The following is a 22,778-nucleotide window of genomic DNA, read 5'->3' on the forward strand; positions in this document are numbered from 1 at the left end:
TACCTGACAATAACTTCTAAAATCATAATTGTTGCAATGGTGATCATTCCTAGCAATAAACTTTGCTTCCAGAATATCACCTGAAACAAATGAAAAAGATATAAACACACAAGCTATTTTCATTTTAAAATGCAAATGTTTTCTTTCAAAAGGATTGCTATTTTATTTGAAGCCTGATTCTCTAGTGAAAAAAAAACAGGTTCATTGCCTGAGTTTTTTCTTTCTGTAGTGCTAAACTGAGTCATTTTCACTTAACCCCTCAGATTTTTTTTTAGATTTCTGGTTAAAAAAAAAAAAAAAAAAACATTTGGAGGGGAGAAAAAAGGTGCATACAGGTCCAGAATAGCCACAGAGCACAGTGCCTTGCTTATTAGTGGGTGGTGGTGGGCATCAGGGGACACGTAGGGAGGGTCCAGGGATGGGGGGAATAGGGAGATAAAGAAAATTCAGGATGAAAGGATCCGAGAAGGAACCACCTATATTATGGCAGCAACAGTGGAGAAAGGGTGTTAGAGCTGTAAGCCATTCTTCCATAGAAAAACAGGTTTTATTAATACCTTTACTCACAGAATTACATGGGAGTTTTGACATGGAAGTGCTTATTCCTTTTTATGAATGCATAAATCTCATCTTGCCTATCTCAACAGCTATGACCTTATTTCACTGGTCAGGACAGTCTTCTCATAAAGTAACATCTTTCTAGCCACAGTAGCACAAAGGTAGGTGAAAGGCAGAAAGCCATGGTCTAAATGGTATAATATTCATGACCTATGCATAAATATTCCTCCTTAGTGTTCTCACAGGACTCAGCCAGCCTTCCTTACAGTCAGATCATAGAGTTTTGCATACTTTATATCCTATTCCCATGCAACCATAATTTTCAACAAAGAATGTTCTGAATGCTTCAAAACAGCTGAAATTAATCACCTGGGAACACAGCGAATACACCCATGTGAAGCATGTGAACACACAGCATGTGAAGCAGGGTTACTAGGTATCACTCCTGACTCTGGGTCAGAAGTTCCTCAAGTCCTCTTCCCAGAGCTGGGTCCTAATCCAGTGCAGCAACATCAGACTAACACAAACTGAGACTGCACTCGCCATCTTTTTCGACTGTATCACTGTAACAGTTTCCAAATGAGGGCTGGTACCTTCCACTGCATTCGTGTCCCAACGTGGCCTTTGGCTTCTGAGCATTAGTAAAACAAAACCCTAACCCAGGAGCCCAACTTCTTTACAGTGTGCTTGTTTACTTTGGTAAAGTGCCCTACCAACCTTTAGCTATACCATTTTCAGTTCTATCTGTGGTACGTGCTATAACGTTTCACCCCTGATTATTATTTAGGTGGGTAATAATTATTTTTCAATTCCTTTTAAAGCGCATTAAAGGCTAGAAATTAAAGGGGCAGCACACTTGTGAGATCTTTATCTCTGCACCCTAACAAATACTATATGAAACAGTTTGAAAACTGTTAGTTTGCAAACCTCAGCCATATAATAAAGTCAACATATAATTTTACAACCACATTTCTTTTCTCTTGTGCATTAACATATAAAAAGAAACTTGCTCTATTTCTTCTATCAGAAAATTAAAGGTATTCCATATACAACACAGTCTGTAGGTTTCACAGGATAATTACACAGATAATATCTTCAGTGCATTTATTAAATTCTACCTCCCCTCTTTTTTCTCTCAAATACATACTGGACACCAAATCCATTTCAGAGAAGTGAAGATGAGTTCTCTAATGGGACCAACATGTGTGACACTTCCTTTGGAGCATGGCACACCAGTGCCATGTCCCATTCATTACATTGACTGTGCACGGACATCTGCTGTCCTCTTCCTGTTTTTCAGTGGAAGTTTCTTATAATAACTTCTTTTAGTGAATGCTCTGCTCCTTATGGAAAATTTTAGTTCTTTCAAGGGAAAGATAAATGCCTAAACCCTAAAGCATTCAAGTGTAAAGTGAGTGCCTCCCAGGAGCTGCAGCTTGGGTTAGGATTCATCACTGTGCACTTCTTCATCCTTAGGATGCTGTTGCTGATGTGTCATCTAAAGGAAACCAGGCTATCATACAGGAGATGTACATTTCTATAAGGAAATGGGAATATGAGGCCTATATTCCCATGGAAGTACCATGATGACAGTTTCATATTAAAGCATTTGAGTTTCAATGGTCATATTTCAGATTTGGGTTTTTTTGCACATAAAACAAAAATATTGCCTTCATATTTTTATAGGGAAGGTCTTCAATTTAGGAAGAAAGCTACCAGGATTCTTTCTGCATTCATTTCAACTAGCTTTTGCTAGGTTAGGACTTGAGCTATTACCTTGTAGATGTCAAGGAATCCACACTGGTGGTCGAAGCGCGTGTAGAGCTCGTTGAGCATGCTGATGACCTGCATGGGCGTGCACTGAGCACAGATGGCAGTGAAGCCAACAATGTCCGAGAAGAGCATGGTGACATCATCAAACTTCCTGGCCTGAACCTGTTGCCCCTGCCACAACTGCTGAGCCACCTCTTCAGGGAAAATAGAAATAAGGAGATCTACTGTCTTCTTTTTCTCCTCTTCCAGGGCTTGGTGTGTACATTCTAGTGTTGCCTTCAGCTTATCCATCCGTTTTTTCAAGCCATCCTGTGCCTTTGCTTGCTCCCCAACCAATATGACATCACGAGTAGCATCATGGATAGGTATGTCCGAAAGATGGAGGCCTCGGCCCATTAGCTCATCCAGCTTGTCCACACAGGGGGAACCCAGAAACAATATCGAGTTTGATTCTGGCACATGAATCATTTGTCCTTTAATTTCCATCACCTGCAAAATAAAAAACCAGAGTTTAGAAAAGGGGAAAAATCAGCTGATAGATGTGGATCCTCATTCTACTTCCTCCGTCTTTCCTTTTTGGCTAAAACAATAAACTGTAGCCTTTTATACAGAAGCCTCTTGCACTCACCTATTCAAGTAATGAGACTCACAGAGTTTGCTCACCAAATTGAGTCAAAAACCAGCCTAAATTGTCACAAAAGTATTCCCAAATCAGATGTTGGATTTTATTTGTACCCAATTAAATAAGAAAGCAATAATATGTGTTCTCAGTGTGATGTCTAAATATTGCTCCTGGAATGTACGTGGCCTTACAAGCAAATTCCAGAGTTGTTCTTTCTCTGTTACTTAGCTATAAATTACAAAAATAAAAAAAAGTAATGAGAAATTGCAACTGTCTGAAAGCAGGTTAGTGAAACAAAATACCTTCTGTTATTTTTCAGCAAAATAGCTAATACAAGTCAATTGTGGCCATTTTACAGAGGAATCAAATAAAAATAGATGCGAAAAACAACCCTATAAATAACAAATGGCATGAAAATATCGTACTAGTCCTCCTGTTTCCTCTTTTCCTTCTCATACATGCAGCAGAGTTGAAGGCTGATTTCAGTTAGAATCTGCAGATTTCTTGGTGATAGAGATTCACCCAATTTTTATTTGTGGAACAGTAGAAGGAACAGTAAGGAATGAGCATCAGGTGGTTTATAGCTTTTGCAACTGCCTGTTAAATGGCTAGATGTTTTGAGTGTTGTCCAAGGGTTGATATCACCGAGGCCGTGGATTGTTACCTCTTGCTCCATCATGGTAGTCGAGCACAAAACTACCAGACTGAAATGAACACTGAAAACTAAATTAAATCAGACAAACTGTATCTCTTTGTAAATACAGCTTGCCATAGCCTCTGTCATGAAGAACAACCTGATTAATGCTTCCATTCCAGGACTGCACAAAGACCAGGGCAATACTGTGCTATGTGATCTAAAATACCCACAGTCCTTAACCCAAGGATCTCATAGTCAAAACAGGCACAACACACAAACCTTATGCATCTAAGCATGGTGTTAGGCACCATAATGCCCTATATCTGTGTTTTTGTATTCTACACAATCTCTTGAAATAAAAAGGTCTCCTCCAGTCACCATTTCTTTCATCATGTAGGCATTTGCTCACTGTCACATGATTCACTTATCATTTAATCCTCCTTCCATCCCTAATCCTACCGAGCAAAACAGAAAAACCTCCATCAGGGAACCCAGAGGTGTCTGCAATAATGATGTGATTTAAGTGTCCAGTGGCCTGAATGCTCCTGCTGAGGTGACAGCTAATCCTACATGGTACTTCCATATTTGGAGGAGATTTTAGGAAGCTACTCTTTCTATTAGTTTTGTTTGTTGTTTTTTTTTTTTTTCATTAGGTAATATACTGTCATTGCAGCCTCTATGGCAACATGGGAATTGAGCCTATCCTGTCCCCATTGCCCTCTGCCTTCTCTTCTAGCAACCTAACAGATGCAGCTTCTGATGTCAGCCAGGGAACTCAGCAAGTGAAAGTAAATTCAAGTAATTAAAATTGTCAAATTTTCTAATTTATGTTCCTGCACACCTACTAATATTTACGTTTCTAAGCCCTACTTGCTCAGCTTCACTCTGGGACATTCATCTCTGTGAGAAAGCTAGTCAGCTACCTACATGAGCTGATTTAATGCTCCATGGCTAAGTGTTCTTTTTCTACTTTTGAAACAAGGCTCCCTGGGAAATAGGATGCTTTCTTCATGCATGCAGCCTCATGCTTTCAAAAGGGCACATGCAAAATTGTTTTAATTCTGAAGTACAAGTTGCCAAATATGAAATACATGGTACAGCATTCCTAAATTCTCTTCCTGTTTTGTTCCCTTTTGCTGGAGAGTTTCCTGTTTGTAGAATTTCACTCTTGTGTGAAATAAAAGTATCTCATATTATCACTTGCCTCTTCCATCTCCAGGTGAAAACAGGGTGTTTTCAGCTCAGGAGGCGAGAGTGTGACCACAGACCCAGGCTGAGCCAGCCTGCCCTGGGGGTGAGCTGCTTGTCAGCAAGGCAAGGCACCTGGCTTGGAGTTGTGTTTCTCCTGTTAACCTGCTGTGAGACTAGAAGAAAATTAATGCATCCTCCTGTGCCACCACTTCACCTCTGTCAATTTGAGGTGCTAAACTCTTTGATGTGATCTCTGTCTGTGTTAATGTATTGTGCCAACTGTCCCCAGGTGGACTTTTCTCAGGAAACACTGACTGAGTAAATAATGTACTAAACAGGCACTCTGGAGTCCTCTGCTCTACTTCTGGGTAACCTCAGGCAAATTATCAACCCTGACTTCTTATCTGGCCTTTTAGCACAGCAGGAACGATGCTATTGACCACCCTATAACACACTTTTGAGACTTATGTGTGAAAAGCAATAAAAGACAGACAATCCTGTAAAATGCCTGACTAATAATAACCAAGTGAGCTGACCCCCTGCTTCAACAAGGTTGAGCATTTTTAGAAACTTTTGCAAAGATATTCTCCCTACACAACTGATTAGCTTCCTAAAACTGTCAAAGGTTCAGTGCTATTTCAGCTTTACCCCCTGAATACTATTATCACTTGTTCTGCCTAACAGGAATTGCTGATGTTTCCTATCCCTTCTTTCATGTTACGTTAGTGATTCTGTCGTCCTGCTCTCTCTTGATGACTGATGGGTGTTTTAGAAAAAGTCTTGCCAGTCTCTTCAAGTTGCCAAATCAGGGAACAGGACAACAGACATGAAGCTGCCCCAGCTTTCCTGGAAAGAAACACCCAAATCTTGTAAAGAACAGCAGCAGAGAAGAGCTAAGACTGCATCATTCTTCTCAGTTTTTGCAAAGCCTTTTCCTTTCCAAAGAAGCTTCAGAGATGATTCAGACTCTTTCTAGCAGACTTCAGTCTGCAACTGATCCAGCATGACTTCCATATCTTTTCTTTGATTTCTCTTGCTTCTTATATTCTTCTTTGTATCTTAAAGTAGAGCTGATGATATAGGATATCTGGTTTACCTGAAGCTTGCCATAGTAAGTCACATTTCTGGGCACCTCCCCAAAGCTGGACAGCTTTACACCTGGCCCATAACCCTACAGGCAATCAGAATGGCATCATCCATCTTTCTTGTAAGCAGGGAAAGATTGAAACATTTCTGTCATCAATTGTATTTCATTACTCCTACATTTCATTGCCTTCCTGTCTCTTTAATTATATTCTCACTGAAAAAAATTAGAATAATTCCACCACTTTCAGAGGACATTTTCCTGATTTACAGTGGTATAAGAGAACATTTTGAAATGAGCAATTGCATACCATATTTTACAGTATTATGTTGCTGTGAAATGACAGTGCAGCCTAAGTAGTTCTGGGATGGAAAACAAAAAACCTATCGCTGAATTTTAGTTCCACCACAAACCCACTGCAATGAAAGGGAGCAAACAGTTCCTGATTCTAAGGAACTCTTTCAGTCTCCCTCCCCAAAGACCAGCCTTGGAAATACTGACAGATTCTAAAGCTGCTGTTCGAGAATATGGAGAGTCTCCTACTGAGCAGTGCACCACCAGCTACTTCTTAGGTACACAATATCCAACCCTCTGCACACCCTCTGCACACTCTGGATGCAAGCCATCCTAGGATCAAAGAGCTTATGAATCAAATGCCAAATCCACTGCCTAATCATTACGGAAAAGCACAGGGAAAAGCTTCACCGGTTGCACTGAGGGAGGATACTACTCTGCACAAAGATGTGTGTTTTGGAATAGTGACTGAGAGAAGGTGCACACATCTCCTCAAAATTATTAAGGAAATATGAGATGTTATTTTTGAGAAATAACTGGGGGGCTTAAAAAATAATTTTCTTTTTCAGTAGGCCAGACCTCTTCTGCTGCCTCTGAAATCCACAAATTTTAATAGAGCTGCTCCTTTGATTCTGATCAGTGCATAAACCCTCCCAAACTGTGATTATAGTCTTCTTTTTTTAGATTTATTTATTGGGACTAGGTTAGAAACTTACAGTGCTAGGGCCACACTTTCATACACAGTTACATATGCATGCTTGATTTCATACAATGAACAAATTCAGTAAGAGTAAACAAAGCTGCTTCCTTAAAAGGTTCATAGTTATTTAGAGGATGGAAAGACTGGGGCACAATCAGCTTATGATAAATCAACCTGGACACCATCACCATCATCACTTCAAGGCACAAAGAGTATAGGGCGACTTTCAGAAAGGAGGTCCAGCCTGAATTTTAAAACAACTGGACTTCCCTGAATGTCCTATAGGATACATGGCAGTGTCTCAGGAACATTTACAGCAAGGTATTTCATAATATTTGAGCAGGTAGGGGCTTAGGGGATTTTGTGAACACCGGACAAGGCGACAGTCCACTTGCAGAAAGAAATGTAATGACTCTGCCTGTTATGTTTCCATGACACATCTAGAAGGGCTGAAAGTATAATGGACAACACTGGAATTTAAAAAAAAAAAAAAAAAATCTCTTAAATTGGAAAAATGGGCTGAAGCCGGAATTCAAAACAAGGGCAATAAATATGCTTAGGCAGAAATAATCAAATGCAAAAAATGCAAGCAGGATAACTGTCCCTAAGAAGCTGGCCCTGAGTGCAGAGTGGAACAAATGAATGTAAGTCAATATGTCATGCTGTCATTAAGAAAAAAAACACTATACAGGACTACATAAACAAAAAGAGAGCTTGCAAAACACAGGAAGTAGTCCTTATTCTGTGACCACTATTTTTCAGGCCCCAGATGGGCAAATCTGTTCCTTTTTAGTAAAACAAAGATGTGGATCAATTGGAGAGTCTGGTGAAAAGCAATGAATGTGATGAAAGGTCTAAAAAATATGACCTACAAAAAAAAATTTTAAACATTGGCTGGTTTACCCCAAGGAAAAAAATCCTTGGTGGGCATATGAAACTGTTCAAAAACACTTAGTGCCAATGCAAAGAGATCAAACTCTTCTACAAATCCAGTGGCAAAAGTTTTGCAGAAAAGGCCCTGGCTATCCTGGTGGACACCAAACTGAACATGATCCAGCAATGAGCACTTGCATCAAAGGCTAACAGTACTCTGGGCTCCGTTAGTAGGAGTGTTGCAGCAGGTGGACGGAAATGATCCTTCCCCTCTGCTCAGAACTGGTGAGGCCACACCTGGAGTACGGTTTCCAGTTTTGGGATCCACAGTACAGGGGATGCATGGACATGCTGGAGAGTATCCAGCAAAGGTCAACAAAGGTGACAGGAACCTGGGACATGTCTCCTGTGAAGAAAGGCTAAGACAGCTGGGACTGTTTAGCTTGGAGATGAGAATGCTCAGCATGACCTTATCCATGTACATAAGTACCTTTGCAGTGGTGCCCAGAGACAGGACCAAAGGCCATAGACTAACCAAAGGAGGCTCCCTCTGAACATCAGAGAACACTTTTTTTATATAGGGTGACCAAGAACTAGTACAGGTTGCCTACTCAGGTTGTGGAGTTTCCAACCTTGGAGATACTCAAAAGCTACATGGATGTGGTCCTGGGAAACTCACTCTAGGTGACCCTGCTTGAGCAGAAGGTTGAACCAGATGACCTCCAAAGGTTCCTTCCAACCTCAGTCTATGAAATGACCAAAAAGTAAAAGGCTCAAATTGGAAAAAATGAGTTTAATATGGGATATTCTTCTATTCATAGGGAGAGTGAGAATGGAAACATCAAGTGGCGAGGAGTTGGATTATGCATTAATTTGTGAGAACTGTGAAAGGTGATCAGTCTGTCTGGAAAGCAGAGGAATGAACCAATTACTTAAAAGAAATCTAGGTAGAAACAGGAAGGAGAGAGGTAGTAGGGTATCATTTTGCATTCAAACAAAAACGACGCAAGTTATTTCTGGGATAATTAATGTAGTGCCAGTGTAGATCGTGTGGAATTGATTGCTTCAGTCACTTTACAACTCTTTCTACAGGCAACAACTGAAACAGGTGTTTCTGGAATAAAAGTCGTGTGATCTACGTGAGACATCTAAGTCATGGTCAAATGAGTCATGCCCCATGTGTAGAAATACCTACATTTCTCTGTTGTGAAGGGAGCACAAGGCTTGGACATACATGCCTGTACTGGTCAGTTAAGTCTACCTCCTATCAGAATAAACTTAATTTACAGGAGTGAATGTACTGCTGTGCATTGAAAGATACATAATTGCCAATATATAAGTATATTAGGGGAAATATGAGTTCTCTGTTGGTTTAACAGATTTCTATATTAAATGCTCCAAACCTCAATTCAACAAAATGAAAAGGTATGACTGTAAAGTTACTGCTGCTCTGTGGCTGGCTGACCACCAGAGAGGAAGACCATGAATCTGACCTTAAAGAGAGAAAAAGGAACCGGCATTACAACCTATCCAATACTCCTGCTCTGCTTGTAGAGTGGGGTAAGTCAGAGCTAGCAAAACTAGCTGTGGAGAAAGATTCATGAAAATGAGAAAAAATCATATTCTAATGAAACCCTGATTTGCTGTCTTATCTGTAGACAAAAATAACACCAGCTTCCATTGCACCTATGTTTTATTGAAAAAAAGTATGAGAAATACATATCATCTCCACAGAAATGAAAAATAACTTTTCAGTCAATGCCTGATGCAATTGAATAAACTAGACAAGGTTTGCTCAGCACAACTCAGGATGTGCTTGTGAAATTGTAACTCTCAGCATTTGCTTACAAGTTTGTATTTCCAGCTCAATGCATTGTCAAAAGAATATAATTCCACACAGCAGCAAAGTGAATGTTAAAAATTTCTCATTATTTATAGCAAACCCTGGAGTGTTTCATAACATGCAATAGTCTTCAGACCAAAGTGACCAAATTTAACATTTTCTGTATGTCATAGATACCTCACAAATCCAGATGGGCAGCAAAAAATAATGCACCTTTAGGAAACCCAAATTTTGGTGGGAATACATTCATTTTCCATAATGTAAATAAGAAAGTGATAGAGAAATACTAATATCTTTCAGTTGTAAATCTGGATCTTTAAAATAATTTCTTGGTATCAAAAGAGTAAGTGTGGCAGATTAAAAGCAAACAAATTAGGGTTAGATAGGATCTGCTCCACAAGAAGCATAGGTATGCATGACAAATCAAAAGCATGAATTCACCTGTAATGACATGTGAAACGGGGAAAGGGGAAGAGGTAAAGGAGATTATCCTTAACACATTAGTCTGCCAAACCAACTAGATAAACAAAAGGCAACAGCAGATCCACCTGAAAAAGGTCATGATGATTTACAGTTTATCTTTTCTTGCTTCAAGACACAGAAATTGCTTTTAAGAAGGTACTCCTGACTGCTACTTGGATAAGTCCAAGATAAATCTAGCCCAGTGGAATAAAAACAACGCAAAAAGGATTCCTTCAAAGGAACATCTATCTTCATAAGGCAGCAAAGTGCCATAATTCGACCCTATGCGCTCCTCAGTCAGCTTCCCTGACAGATGCTCCCAAGCAGAGGAGTGGGTCAACTCAACAGGGCAGACAGGCAGAACATGGCATGGGCAACACCAGACAGTGTTCTTCTAAAACAAGAAGAAACTCACCAGTGCTTCCAAGAGAATTTCAAAATCCTCAAAATCAACACACCAAGAACAGATTGAATTTTTTTTCCATTAATGAATACCTTTATATACTTAAACACGACCTGTGTGAATCCCAAAGGCACCTATGGCCTGACAGTCCTTGTCCAGTCTCCCAGGACTCCCCTGGCCCTGTCCAGGGCCCTGGACCCCATGCCACGCCCTTGGGCTGTCAGTCCTGCCTCAGCGATGCTCTCACAGCCCTGCCCTGCTTAGCCACAGGCCCATCCAAGGGCCCAAGGCCCAGCCCAATGTCAGCCTTTCCCCATCCCCATCCCCATGGAGGTGCCAGTGCTGGTGCTGGGCTGCCCCCTCATTCCCAGCCTGGGTGTCTGGGACAGGTCCTGGCTGCCAGCTGCTGCCCCTCCACCCTGCAGACTCCCACGGCTCCCGGCACTCAGGGGGCCCTGGCCCCTGCTGTACCCTGACAGCATCCATAAAGTATTTTACCAAAAACACCTATCAATCAAGGAGCATCTGGACAATGTTCTTGGCCATATGTTTTAGTTTTAGGTAGTCCTGTGAGAAGGAGGGAGTGGGACTTCATGAAGCTTATGGGTACCTTTCAACTCAAGATATTCTATGATTTTCATTTTACTGCAAAATCTATTTCATCCCCTAAGATTGCTTTCAGGTTGTACACACTTCAATTAGCATGCTAGATTTTTCAACGTATCAACAATACATCTCTCTGCTACTTTATTAAAAGCCAGGATACCCTGTGCAGATATTCAGCTGCCCATCTTACTCCAACAACACAGAGTTACAAATTTGCAGCATCAGTGTTAAAAATGTCTGCTTTGGTCAGGAGCAGAGCAGTGGAAACAATTTTTAGAGACACGCTCATTTGTTTAGAATCATAGAATAGCTTAGGCTAGAAGGGACTGCAAAGATAATCAAGTTCCAACCCCCCCACCAAAGGCAGGGACATCTTCCTCTAGACCGTCTTGTTCAGGGCCCCATCCAGCCTGGCCTTGGAGAACTCCAGGGATGGGGCATCCACAGCCACTCTGGGCAACAAGCTCAAGATCTGTGAACTGTGAAAGTGGTGATAACAGTAAACATGCTCCAAGCCACACGCTTGCATTAATTTTGCATTTCAACTGAAGCAAAATGCATTTTTGTGCTGACAATCCCACCACATTTTAATTACAACAGATCAATCAAAGTATAAGGGAAATTTCCCATATTTAATATTCTCTCTCTGTTTATGAAAGACAAATGAAGGAGATTACATTTCCAATTAATGTTTGTTAAACATCTGGTTAAAAATAAAAGCTACACATATTTACATAATCAAATCTCTATCTCATGCTTGTAAAAACCTTTATCACTGACAAATATTACGTGTCAGTTTGTTAAAGACAGATATTTTTTATCTATTTCTGTCAATGTCTACCAAGCAAAATTGTGGAGAAATGTGTCAGTAGACTGAGGGGAGTGGAGAGGTTGCCATTTTCCACAGTGTTGTTCCTTTTTGGATTATTTCCTACTGCCTTCAGCCCAAGATTTGTGCGGGTGCATGAATCAGTCTTTCACCTAATCCTTCCATTAGCAGTGTTCACCTCCTAACAACAGCTTCTCCTTTGAAAGTGATCTGTCCCACCTGCCTGAGATGACCTGCTAGCAGAAAGTACTCTTTCTTATGTGATATTTCTTGCAAAGTATTTTTCTTTCTCAGATTCAGGTTCACTTGTTTCTTTGTGGAAATTGCTTTTTAGCAAAAAGCAGTGAAATGGTTAAATAAGTGCATATGTTTATTCATGAAAACAGTAGGCAAGGAGCAGCAGAAGCAGTTTTCCCCTTTGATCTGTGAGAACAGATATACATAGCAACCATTAGGAGCTGTGACATTTCATCACCAACCTAGGTATCTTAAAATTCCTGTGATTAAAACATCTCTTAGCCCATGCACTAGCTAGCTTGCAGAATTTTTCTCCTTTAGGACTTATAGGATCCTGTTCTTTCCTTAATTCATCTTAAGTATATAAATCTGCTCAAAATTCCTGCCAGCACCACACCAAGGAAACTGATGAGAATTAGAGTCCTCTGTTGGTATTTTTACTTGGCTTTAATTTTTATTATCCCATATATCATGTACTCTAGCAGATTTGATAAAAGACTCTACCATTAGAATTTGATATTGGGATTAATCAGTTCTGGTCTCTTGGTGCAGTATAAATTTTCAGAACATGAAGAGAAAAAATTTCTTCTTTTCCCAGTCCAATCATTCTTAAGTTAGATGTAATAAGAAAGACCCATTCTACCTCTCACTGATGTAATTGTAAATATATCAAGCTGCTTTTAGTGGGAACAGTACCAGGCCTTTAAAATTACATTTTCTACATTTTTCTTAAAAAGGCTGAATTTCTTTTAGTGTGTTCAACATAATCCATTACATCATTAGGAGACCTTTCATCCATAACTTGTTATAAGTAGCATATTTGAGAGGTACCAGTAAAAGACAATCTTCATGTGGCATCTCTTACAGGCTACGTTAACGAATTTGGGAAGAATGCACTGGCCTGGTTTAGCAGTCTCAGGTTACAGGTGTTATTTTTAATCAATTCCACTGAGTATTTATTTTACAACCCATCAAGAAATGAAAAGCAAAAACATTAAAATGCCTTTAACTTAACTATAAATAGAACATAGAGTGTGAGAGGGAACAGTCAGATGTAGTGAATATTCACATTTCTGTGTACATTAAAATATGTTTAGCTTCCATTTTCTTCACTGCACCTAACTGATTTGCTCTTGATATGGTAATAAAGAAAATGAAGGGCAAAAAAAGTTGAAGGTGATGTTTTAAAAACAAAACATGGTCAGTCTCTATTGCCTTGACTTTTCTAGCACAAATTTTAAAAAGCAGTTAAGCAAGTTGTTTCAGTGACTCAGGCTGACAAGAAATAAGACGTTCCCAGGGTCTTAGCTGCTCACCACTGCTGCATGTGGGCCACCAAAGCCTGGAGGGAGCATGGTGGGATGGGGCAAGTGTGAGTGTGAATGAAAATGGGAGACCCAGCCTTTACAGCAAAGAAGGACAAAGGAAGTGATCCGTCTAAAAATATTAAGAACTGCTGCCTCACGAAGCTCCCCACTCAGCTTGCAGATTCCTGACCTTGGATACCTCAGGGGAGCTTTGCACAGCTTCTCAGGGCTTGCTGTGGGTAGGCAGATCGCAAGCCAGCCAGCCCCAGAAATCACAGGACTGCCCTAGCAGTGCTCTGCCTCAGCTGAAGCACCCTGCCGAGAAGCAGAAAATATTTGCTCAGGCGCAGCATGATGCAAACGCAGCCACCTTGCTTTTGGAGCATGGCCAGCTTACCCAGGACAGGCTGAGAGGCTGAATGGAGCTAATGAAAAGCTGTCTGTACACAGCTCTAACCAATTTATAACCCATGCAAAAACTGACCTGCAGCTAATTTGGAGATGTGAATTCCCTAAAAAGCAGAGCACTTGATGAGCTTCCCCATTTTCAGCATTTTGACTCCCACAATTCTTTTGAGTATTAAAGCCTTTAAGTCTAAAATCTGTGTTTCAAAAGTCAGTTTGAAAAGATCTAGATGCCTTTCAGAATTTCACACTTTGGATATTTACTCCCTTTGGAAGAGTCAGAAGGAGGGGAAGAGGCAGAGAATTCAGGAGTGGTTAAGCCCAGGAAAAAGCAGTGGGGAAGGTTTTAAGATTTGGTTATACTTACCATTATCCTACTTGATTGGTAATAAATTAAACTAATTTCCCCAAGTCAAGTCTGTTTTGCCCATGACAGTTACTGATGAGTGATCTCTCCCAGAACTTCCTCTCCCCTGTGCAGCTGAGTGGAGCCCTGCCTAAAGTCTCCTATGAAAATGGTCCCATGAGAAGAGCCAAAAAGAAAACATTCTCTTTGTGGAAATTAGTCTACCTTATTTTCTTCACGTTTTACCTAGAAATCTGCAGCCTTTTAGCCTAAAACTCTGAGCTAAGTTTTACTGAGCATCTGTAATACATGTGCTCTCAGTAGCTGTTCTGCATTTTCATTTATTTGGGTTTACATGGCCTATCATTGACTCATGTAATTCATTTACATGCACAGACTCTCATAAATACTCTTCCTTCAGCACAAGTCAGGACATACCTGGATTCAACAAGCCATAAGACCAGTGTGGGGCCTAGTTAATGTATTACGTTAAAACTATTTTGCACTGATACCAGATATTGCTAGAGTGCTGTAGTATCATATAATACATAGATTTTTTTCCTACACATTTACACTGGAAATCCTCTATTTATGAGCATTATCAGTTTTCGTTTTGCAGTACTCAAATTAACACATACACAAAACCAAGGAATCCTTCCCTAGCTTTCAAATATAACTTGCAATATCTGGCTAGACATGGTGTCCTCCAGAATGCCTAATTTTTGTAATTGCATTATTTTTCATAATCTTTTAATAAATTATTAAGACTATAGAGAACACGTAAAGGAATATTAAATGTTATTGCATTATCAGGCTGATGATTCTATGAAATAAAACACTGGTTGATGTACTGAGAATACAGAGTATTGGACTTCTCAAGTGTGATCATATAATTTATTTATAAGGGTAAAATAAGTTAAACTAGTTCTCTCAAATACTCTATTCTTGCACAATATTCCATAAGAATAATAATAATATTTTTTAAAAGACAGTAAAATTTAGCAGTCCTTAATCACACTGCAACAGTCTTTTGATTTAAGTCAATGGCATTATTCACAGTTTAGTTGATTTCTTAGAAATAAGAAACTATTCTTACATCTGTCAAGGAAGTGAGAGAGAATTAAGGCAAGAAGAAATGACACAGAAAAGCAGACTGATTATTGCCTGCTTCTGTGTTAAAACACAAATTTGCTCACAAGACAGTATGAGATCTTTTGTTTAAACAAATTGTTTTCATGGCTCTCCAGAAGGGATGCTCTTGAGCTATGGCAATGAAAAGGCCAAATTTGAAGTCATATGGAATTAATGGGGAGGTTGTTTTTGAGAGCAGCACGCTCTAGGACACAGGGTCACAAATGAGTGGAAAATCCCTCCTTTCTCAAATGATCAAAATATGTTCACCTTTTATTGCAGCACACAAAACATTCTAGGTCATATCTACTGATATACACAAGTATATGCTGTATCAGTGGAAATAAATGGGAAGTCTGGCACAAAAACCTCTCTGATGACATTTGTGATTTGTCAGTCATAGCTAAACAGTGTAACTAGCCATTTTCCCCAATTTCTTCCCACACATGTTTGTGAAAGGAAATAACACCCTTTTGCTCAACAGGCAAGAAAATAAGATACTGTTTATCAAAATTCATTTTGATGTATTAGTGACTTGTGAAAAGATGGAAGAATGAAATTTCTTTCTTTCCTTACTGCTTTGCTAGATGGCCCCTGAGTCAATTGAAAACACCTTTGTATTCCATACACAATAACCCGGCTGAAGTATGTTAAATGATCACAGATTACCAAGGCATTTCCATTGCTTTTAAGCCCCCAGAGTAAAAATCCTGACACAGTGAAATAAATGGATAAACAGCCAACTTAACTATGTGGAGATTTTCACTGCAGCTTTTTCCTATGCTCTCAAATTATATACTACTTGAACATGGATGACCATATATATAAAACACATTCTCTGCTGATTGCAAAGGTTCATCTTAATGCTCACATTTCACAAAAGCAGTTAATAGCTGAAGTCAAGAAAAAAATGAAATCAAAGCTTATTCTGTAAAAGCTTTCCAGAGATCAGCTTCCATATGCTGTCTTGCTCACTTCAAATCACCAGATGCCTAAATTCTGCAAAGGTCAATCAAATCTCAGAGTTTCATGTGTGTAAACCAACAACATCAGGAAAACTGTCTTGGATTCACACAAGAAGAAATGACAACACTGCTGTCTCACAGAGCCTTAAAATTTAATCTATCAGGACATTCTTGTTATAGAACTTAAAATTTCTGATTTTGTATTAAAATCAGATCACACAAGAAATGAAAAATTTTGGAGATGCAAGATTGTTCCAAATATTTTCGTTTGTAACAGAATAAATCTTCCAGAAATAACCCTAACACTGACATTAATTAGTGAAACAACCTGAAAATTGTTTCTTCTGAAGTGAGAATTCAAACTGGAAACATATCTAAGAAATGCATTTTAAACTTAACTGTTTTTCATAGTTGGTGACAGTTTCACATTCAAAGCTGTTGTAGCCACACAGTTCCAGCAATGGCAACTTTAGCAAGCTCTTCAGTCGCCCTCAAAAATATTAACTCCTTAAGGTAATTCTGGGAGATGCATTCTTAATAGTTATAGACAACACTGACAGTAGCTGGTCAAAAATACCCTAGCAAAATATCTTTTTGTGTCAGAAAACGATAATTCAAGGAAAGAGATGTATTTCACAGCTATACATTACTTAAGCCAAAGGATAAAATATGTATCCATGTGGACCCAAATTCAAAACTCTTCAATCCTACAATGAGTAAGTAAAGTGATAAAACATAAAAGTTATGGTTTTATTGAAACAAGCACTTTCAATCAAAAAAGGTGGTAAGGTTGCATAACTTGAAGGAATACCCATTACTATATACATATTAAGAAAATTATATTTTCAGATATCAGATACATCAATACTATCAGATTGAAGTTAGGTTCAGGTTATAAATATTTTAATTATATCTCGCTTAATGATATTTGGGCCAAGAAGAACAGAAACATCTTTGTCCTGATGCAACACAGCAGACTTCTAAAAGTCCATTTCAGATTAATTCTGGGCATACCTTTCCAATGAATATTCCTTATCAAACCTAGCTGGCATTCTGCTAACAGAGACTGATTCCTTTGCTTAGGCTATAGAATGCCAAAGTGATTTCCCCCTCTTTGTCTTCATTTTGACTTCTGTACACCTACCCAGGTGTAATATCAGACCGTATTTTTCTTGGTTAGACCAGCAAAGGCTGCATGTTGTGTTTTCTCATGCTGATGCTGCAGTGCTATCACTCTCAATTAAACAACCAATTCCATGAACAGCCTGTATTTGGCAAATAGTATCAGCTTTACACACCTACTGATTAGCCAGGCTGAATTCCTAACACAGAAGTAATCATTTACCTATGCTTATTCATACATCAACCTTGGAATAGAATGTGTTCTGTTCAAAAGGAGGCTAATAACGTACTTTTTACCAGCACTGTGATAACACTACAATTACAGCACTAGATTTGCTGTGTTAGACTAAGCTAAGGTCTTTCTATGCTCCTGCCCTCTGTCTGCTGTTGACCAACACCAGACAGCCCAGACTGAATCACTACGGCTGCTGATGTACTTTGTGCTCAGGAGACATGTTTGGCTTTACGGGGGTTTTTGGAAGTGGTTTTGGGGGTTTGTTTCATCTTGCTGTTGTGTTATGGGGGAGAGGTTTCCTGAGAGCTATCTTTAAAAAGTCTAAGAAGCTGCTGCTTGAGGTGAGGAGGAAGAGATCAGGATTCCAAACTGACCTAGCTAGAAAGCTAAATACCCCACATGGGGTGCTAATGACGAAGTCACACTGGGAGCTCGGAGTCAGCACAAGCAGAACTTCTCTCCCATTTCAGCAGCTTTGCTGTGAGAAGTTCCCGGCCTTGTTTCAATGCAGCTAATTTTTGCTGTTCTGAAATCTGTTTTTGACAGCCACTAATCCCTTTCCCTTTCTTATAAAAACAGATGGAAAACGCTTTGATGGGATGACTTGCATTAGTCTTTGTTCGACAGTGGGAAAAGTTTAAATGCCTCCAGAGAATCTGGTTTCATCTCTTTGGTTACTGAATTTTCCAGGTGATCTGAGGCCAATTTCCAAGTATCTTCTCTCTCATCAGACTTACTGGTAATCAACAACAATCTGCTATCTGTATCATCTGGCAAAAACATCTTTAATCTGGAAAGGAAGCTTGCTTTTCTAACAGTTCAGACATCATACTTGTCCTCTAGCTGGTTTGATTCTTGCTCTCCTTCCTCCATATCATTCAAAAGAAATGGCAGCACTTAAACCTGACAAAATAAGACTAAGAACTAAATAAGAGTCCAAGTCTATCTACTGTAATGTCTTGACATTTAGCGCTTTTTTTCTCTTCTTTTTTTCTTCTCCTTAGTAAATTCTGGCTTTTGTCATAAACTTTGGCTAGTGATGTCAGGAAACATCACGTTCTCATTTTCAGTAGTATAAATTTGAAATAATTCCCACTGCAGTAATCCAACTTATTCCAAATGTGCAGCAATATAATAAAGCAGTACTTGATTTACAGCTGCTTCCACAAATTGACAGTTTACTGGCATCAAACCTGATACTTTTTTATTTCTTCATGCAAAAGCCAAAACAAACAGCTTTTTTTCATAGGTTTCAATTTGATTTTCCTTAGTTTTTCTTAATGTTAAGTAGTCTAATAAGTGTACATATATTTGAGAACTCTGACATTTTACAGGTTTATGCTACTTTTAATTCCAACCACAGAACATAAAAAGTCCTTTAATTGGATGGATCAGAAATTAAAACACACAAGATCTGTTGCATCTATTGTATGTCTAGCCAGAGATTCTGTTTTGATTTACTCTAAATAAGTCTCATCTGTCTCAAAAAGAATACAAGCTTCTAAAAGAAAGGTGGGTATGTGTGCTAGGGAAAAAAAAAAAAAAACCACAAACAAACAACCAAACAAACAAGTGAGGAAATTATCAATATTCTCAAAAGCTTTATTCTCAAATATTCTTTATTTTTAAGAGAAATAAAATTATGGGATGAAAAATATCTTTCAAATATTTCACATTCAGTGGATGTCTCTTTCATGTTTATATTCTTTGTAGAATCTCATTTAATTAGTGAAATGTTCATAATAAGGTATATGAAAGCAAACAGTAGAAATGAAGTTCGCTTCATCCTTCCTCTTGGGGTGCAAAGAGAGCCTTATTGATTTACAAAAAATGAGAAAAATTTAGCAGAACAGATCACAATAGTAAATATATTGAGAGTAAATATTTTTGTGCTTCAAATCCTATAATCTGCAATGTAATTTGTGGTCAGTAACACTGATTTTCAGCAAGTATGAGTGTTCGTTTTATTCTGTTTTGCATGGGAGAGGAGTAGGTTCTACAAAGGAAAGAGAATATATTGTCTTTAAAAGAAAGCGAAGTAAAAAATCATTAAATACAATAGAAGCTTCATCCTCATATAGCTAGGAGTCATTCCTTTCAATCTTGAATGATTCAAGACTATATTTAATTTGTTTTCCCAATCTTGCAGCGTAATTCCTCCTTTTCTGGAACCTATGCAACATCAAGTGTAAACAGATACACTACTAAAATGTAGTTTCTGACGCACATGTACAACCACATAACAAATCTAAACTTGGCTCAATCATCTTTTCTTGCCATGTCTTTGCATATCTTCCTAAAGCAGACTCAGTAATTACTGACATCACATGGAACAATTATGGACATTGTATCAAAACAAAAGGCAGCAGATTGCAATAATTTTAGATGGTAATGAATCTAACATTAGATTATCAGAACCCTAATGAGAACCAAGGTGGTTTGAAATGGCATGCTCGAATCAGAATTTAATTTTGTATTCCTTTTGTAAAGATCAGTAATTTAAACTTCCTGAATGTGTTATAATCTCTAAATGACATGGTGTAATGGCTCTTGCCTCACAAACAACATATCAGAGAGGACATACATGCTTAATTTATGTTGCATGAATACTTGTAAGATGCACGCAGGTGGAAAACAGATAGTTAAAATATATATACATATATATATAAATCTGCCAAAATATAAAGGAAGTGCCAAGCACAAAAATCGGTGGCCCCTGGAGCTATTTTGTATATCAGAACTTGTAAGAACAAAATTATCTTTTTCCCTCTTTTATTGTTTGAACATATTCCAGATTTCTAAGCACAGTCTAAGCATGGTCCCTGCTGGTTTGGAAAAACTGCAGCAAGAATAAATATGTCAAAGGCCATATAAAAATCCATGCCAAAGAACTCTTGGCTCTAAAATGTAATAACTGAGATCGCCTGAGAGCTCCCAGATTATCAAAGCAACCACTCAAAACTGTTTTTCCATGGAGTTAAACAATATAAGGCTCCTTCTAAGATTTTGTATTAAGGCTCTTCCATCTGTCTGGAAAAGGCCCTTTCCTTCCCTGTTTTCTTATAACTATATTAGAGAACATTTGTTATCTCAACTATAACTTTTTCAAGCTAAAATCCCATTCTCAATGAAGCTATGAGCATGTGAGCTTTGTGAGATTTTGCTGTTATTTTCACAGTCTCTCTACTCTTTCATTAACTGTGAGTTGACTAAGATTCAAATTATGTGTTTTCTGATATTCCACCTTGTGTGTGCTGTAAATAATAAGCAGCACCTTGTGCACTTCCTACTTTAGGATCCAACCCTTCAAACAGTTCCAATTCTGTCAGCAGTCACAACTTCTAGGACAGTTAAACAACAAAAAGTGAGCAAGGGTCACTTCGTTGCTATGTTTAAATCTCACGATAAAAGATTAAAAGCCCCTGCCAAATAAAAACTTTTTTTGCAAGATACTGTACATTTCATATCAGTTAGAGCTTAAGATATATTCCATCTGTTTCCATACTGAAAACGAAATCAATACTGGGAAAATCTTATTGATAGCACCAATTACATAGTACATTGCCTCACTAACAAGAAGCATGAATCCAACTGGGATAAATCCTTCTCTCACTTATACTGAACTCTACAAAAATAAGACCATTGAGTCAATGCAGTTAGACCAGATTTACAGCACTGTGATTGAAAGCAGACCTCTTTGCTGTCTTGGATGAGTGAAAGAGGATTTGGCAGGAGAAAAGAAACAATCATGAAGCAAATTCCAACTCTTCTTACTGAAGAAGTCTCCCTGACTTCAACAGAAATAGGATCAAGCCAGCGTTCAAGCTTAATCAAGCTGCTCTTTTTTTAAATCTAGCAATTATTGTCATGTTGTCGAGAAAAAAAAAGCTATTAAAAGATTATAAATGTTCAAAGAAAATTATAAAATATAATCTCTGGAACCATAGAAAGGAACTTGTTATATTTATTTAAACTAAGTCTCTTAAAAAAATTACTAATGAAGAAAAAGAACTGCTAAAAGAACAAAAAACCCCTTCCTGTTGAATGCTAATGTTGTTGATATTTTTCTTCTTGGCTGAACTCTGCAGGTAAGTTTACTTAGCAGACATAATAAAGCAAAAATAAGAAATTATATCATTACTGTTAGCCAACCATGTCCAATTTCACACTAGTTGTCACTAGCAGCAAGTGTGTGCCCCTTAAATTCAAGAAATGAAGTTAATTTGGCACACCCTGTAGCATGCCTTTTTGTCAAAGGACAATGATGAAGCCATTAGTCAAGAGGTTTAAAAATCCTGAGACTGTTCAAACTGAACAGCCAAATTAAGGAGCTAAAATGCATGACAACATGGAGAATGTCTTTCAGTAGCCTGCCATTTACAGACCAGACTGCATGAAGGGACCTACACTAAAGGGTGTATTCTGATTTTATTGTAACCTCCCTTAGCTGTTTTGTTGTTACTGATTTACAGAACTGAACCAGAAGAATGTTTTTCATCAACATACATTTTCCCTCCTTCCTTCAAAATGCGCAGCTTGAGCACTGAGCTACAGAAAGTCATTATCTCTGTTATCTCAATTATTACTGCTGGCTAGCCAGAAAGAACCAAGAGCCAGCCCCACAAAAAGGATTTAGACAACTTAAACAGCACTGCAGCACCCCTTCTGCACAAGACCTAAACAGTGCAAGGTCTCACACAGCTGTCTGGGACACGTGGGCTCCCTGGGCATCTCCCTGCTGACCCTAAACATGCTGTAGGAACCTGCACCCATGCCCAGAGGTGCCCCAGAGGGGTCTGCAGCAGCCAGGCTCCTGCTTGATTCTCTTTCCAAATCAGGCCTGTGATTTTAGTTGTCTCCAGCAGCTAAGAGCAGGTCAGGGCTGGCAGAGCCCACTTTGCTCTCTCCTGGCATGTGCCGCCAGCCCGCTCCCGTGAGAGACTTGCTGGCACTGCTCCCCTGTGAGCTGAGGAAACCTGCTGTGGGCATGGGATACAGGACAACAGGGAGAGATTTGGGCCAATAAATGGGTTAAGCAATGAGTCTCTGGTTCTGCATTCACTAATGAACCAGTTATCATGATCCTGGATCAAACAAACTAAATAAATGTACCGCTTCCTAGCTGACACATCTAATTCTTCATATGATTCAGTCC

The 22,778-nt window shown here is 38.8% G+C and overlaps 1 protein-coding gene across 2 annotated transcripts in view; it reads right to left on the bottom strand.

Annotated features, from left to right (window-relative positions):
• Positions 1-22,778, bottom strand: part of GUCY1A2 (guanylate cyclase 1 soluble subunit alpha 2) — a 156,584-nt gene that overhangs the window by 76,229 nt on the left and 57,577 nt on the right. For both annotated transcript variants that reach the window (XM_042023826.1, XM_042023827.1), the window contains exon 5: positions 2,335-2,820. In XM_042023826.1, the coding sequence (XP_041879760.1) occupies positions 2,335-2,820 (486 nt within the window). The remainder of the gene's footprint in view (positions 1-2,334; positions 2,821-22,778) is intronic.

Source organism: Corvus kubaryi, unplaced genomic scaffold (assembly GCF_017639235.1).
Source record: "Corvus kubaryi isolate FWS band 111438036 unplaced genomic scaffold, C.kubaryi_AGA036_p1.0 37256, whole genome shotgun sequence".
NCBI lineage: Eukaryota > Metazoa > Chordata > Aves > Passeriformes > Corvidae > Corvus > Corvus kubaryi.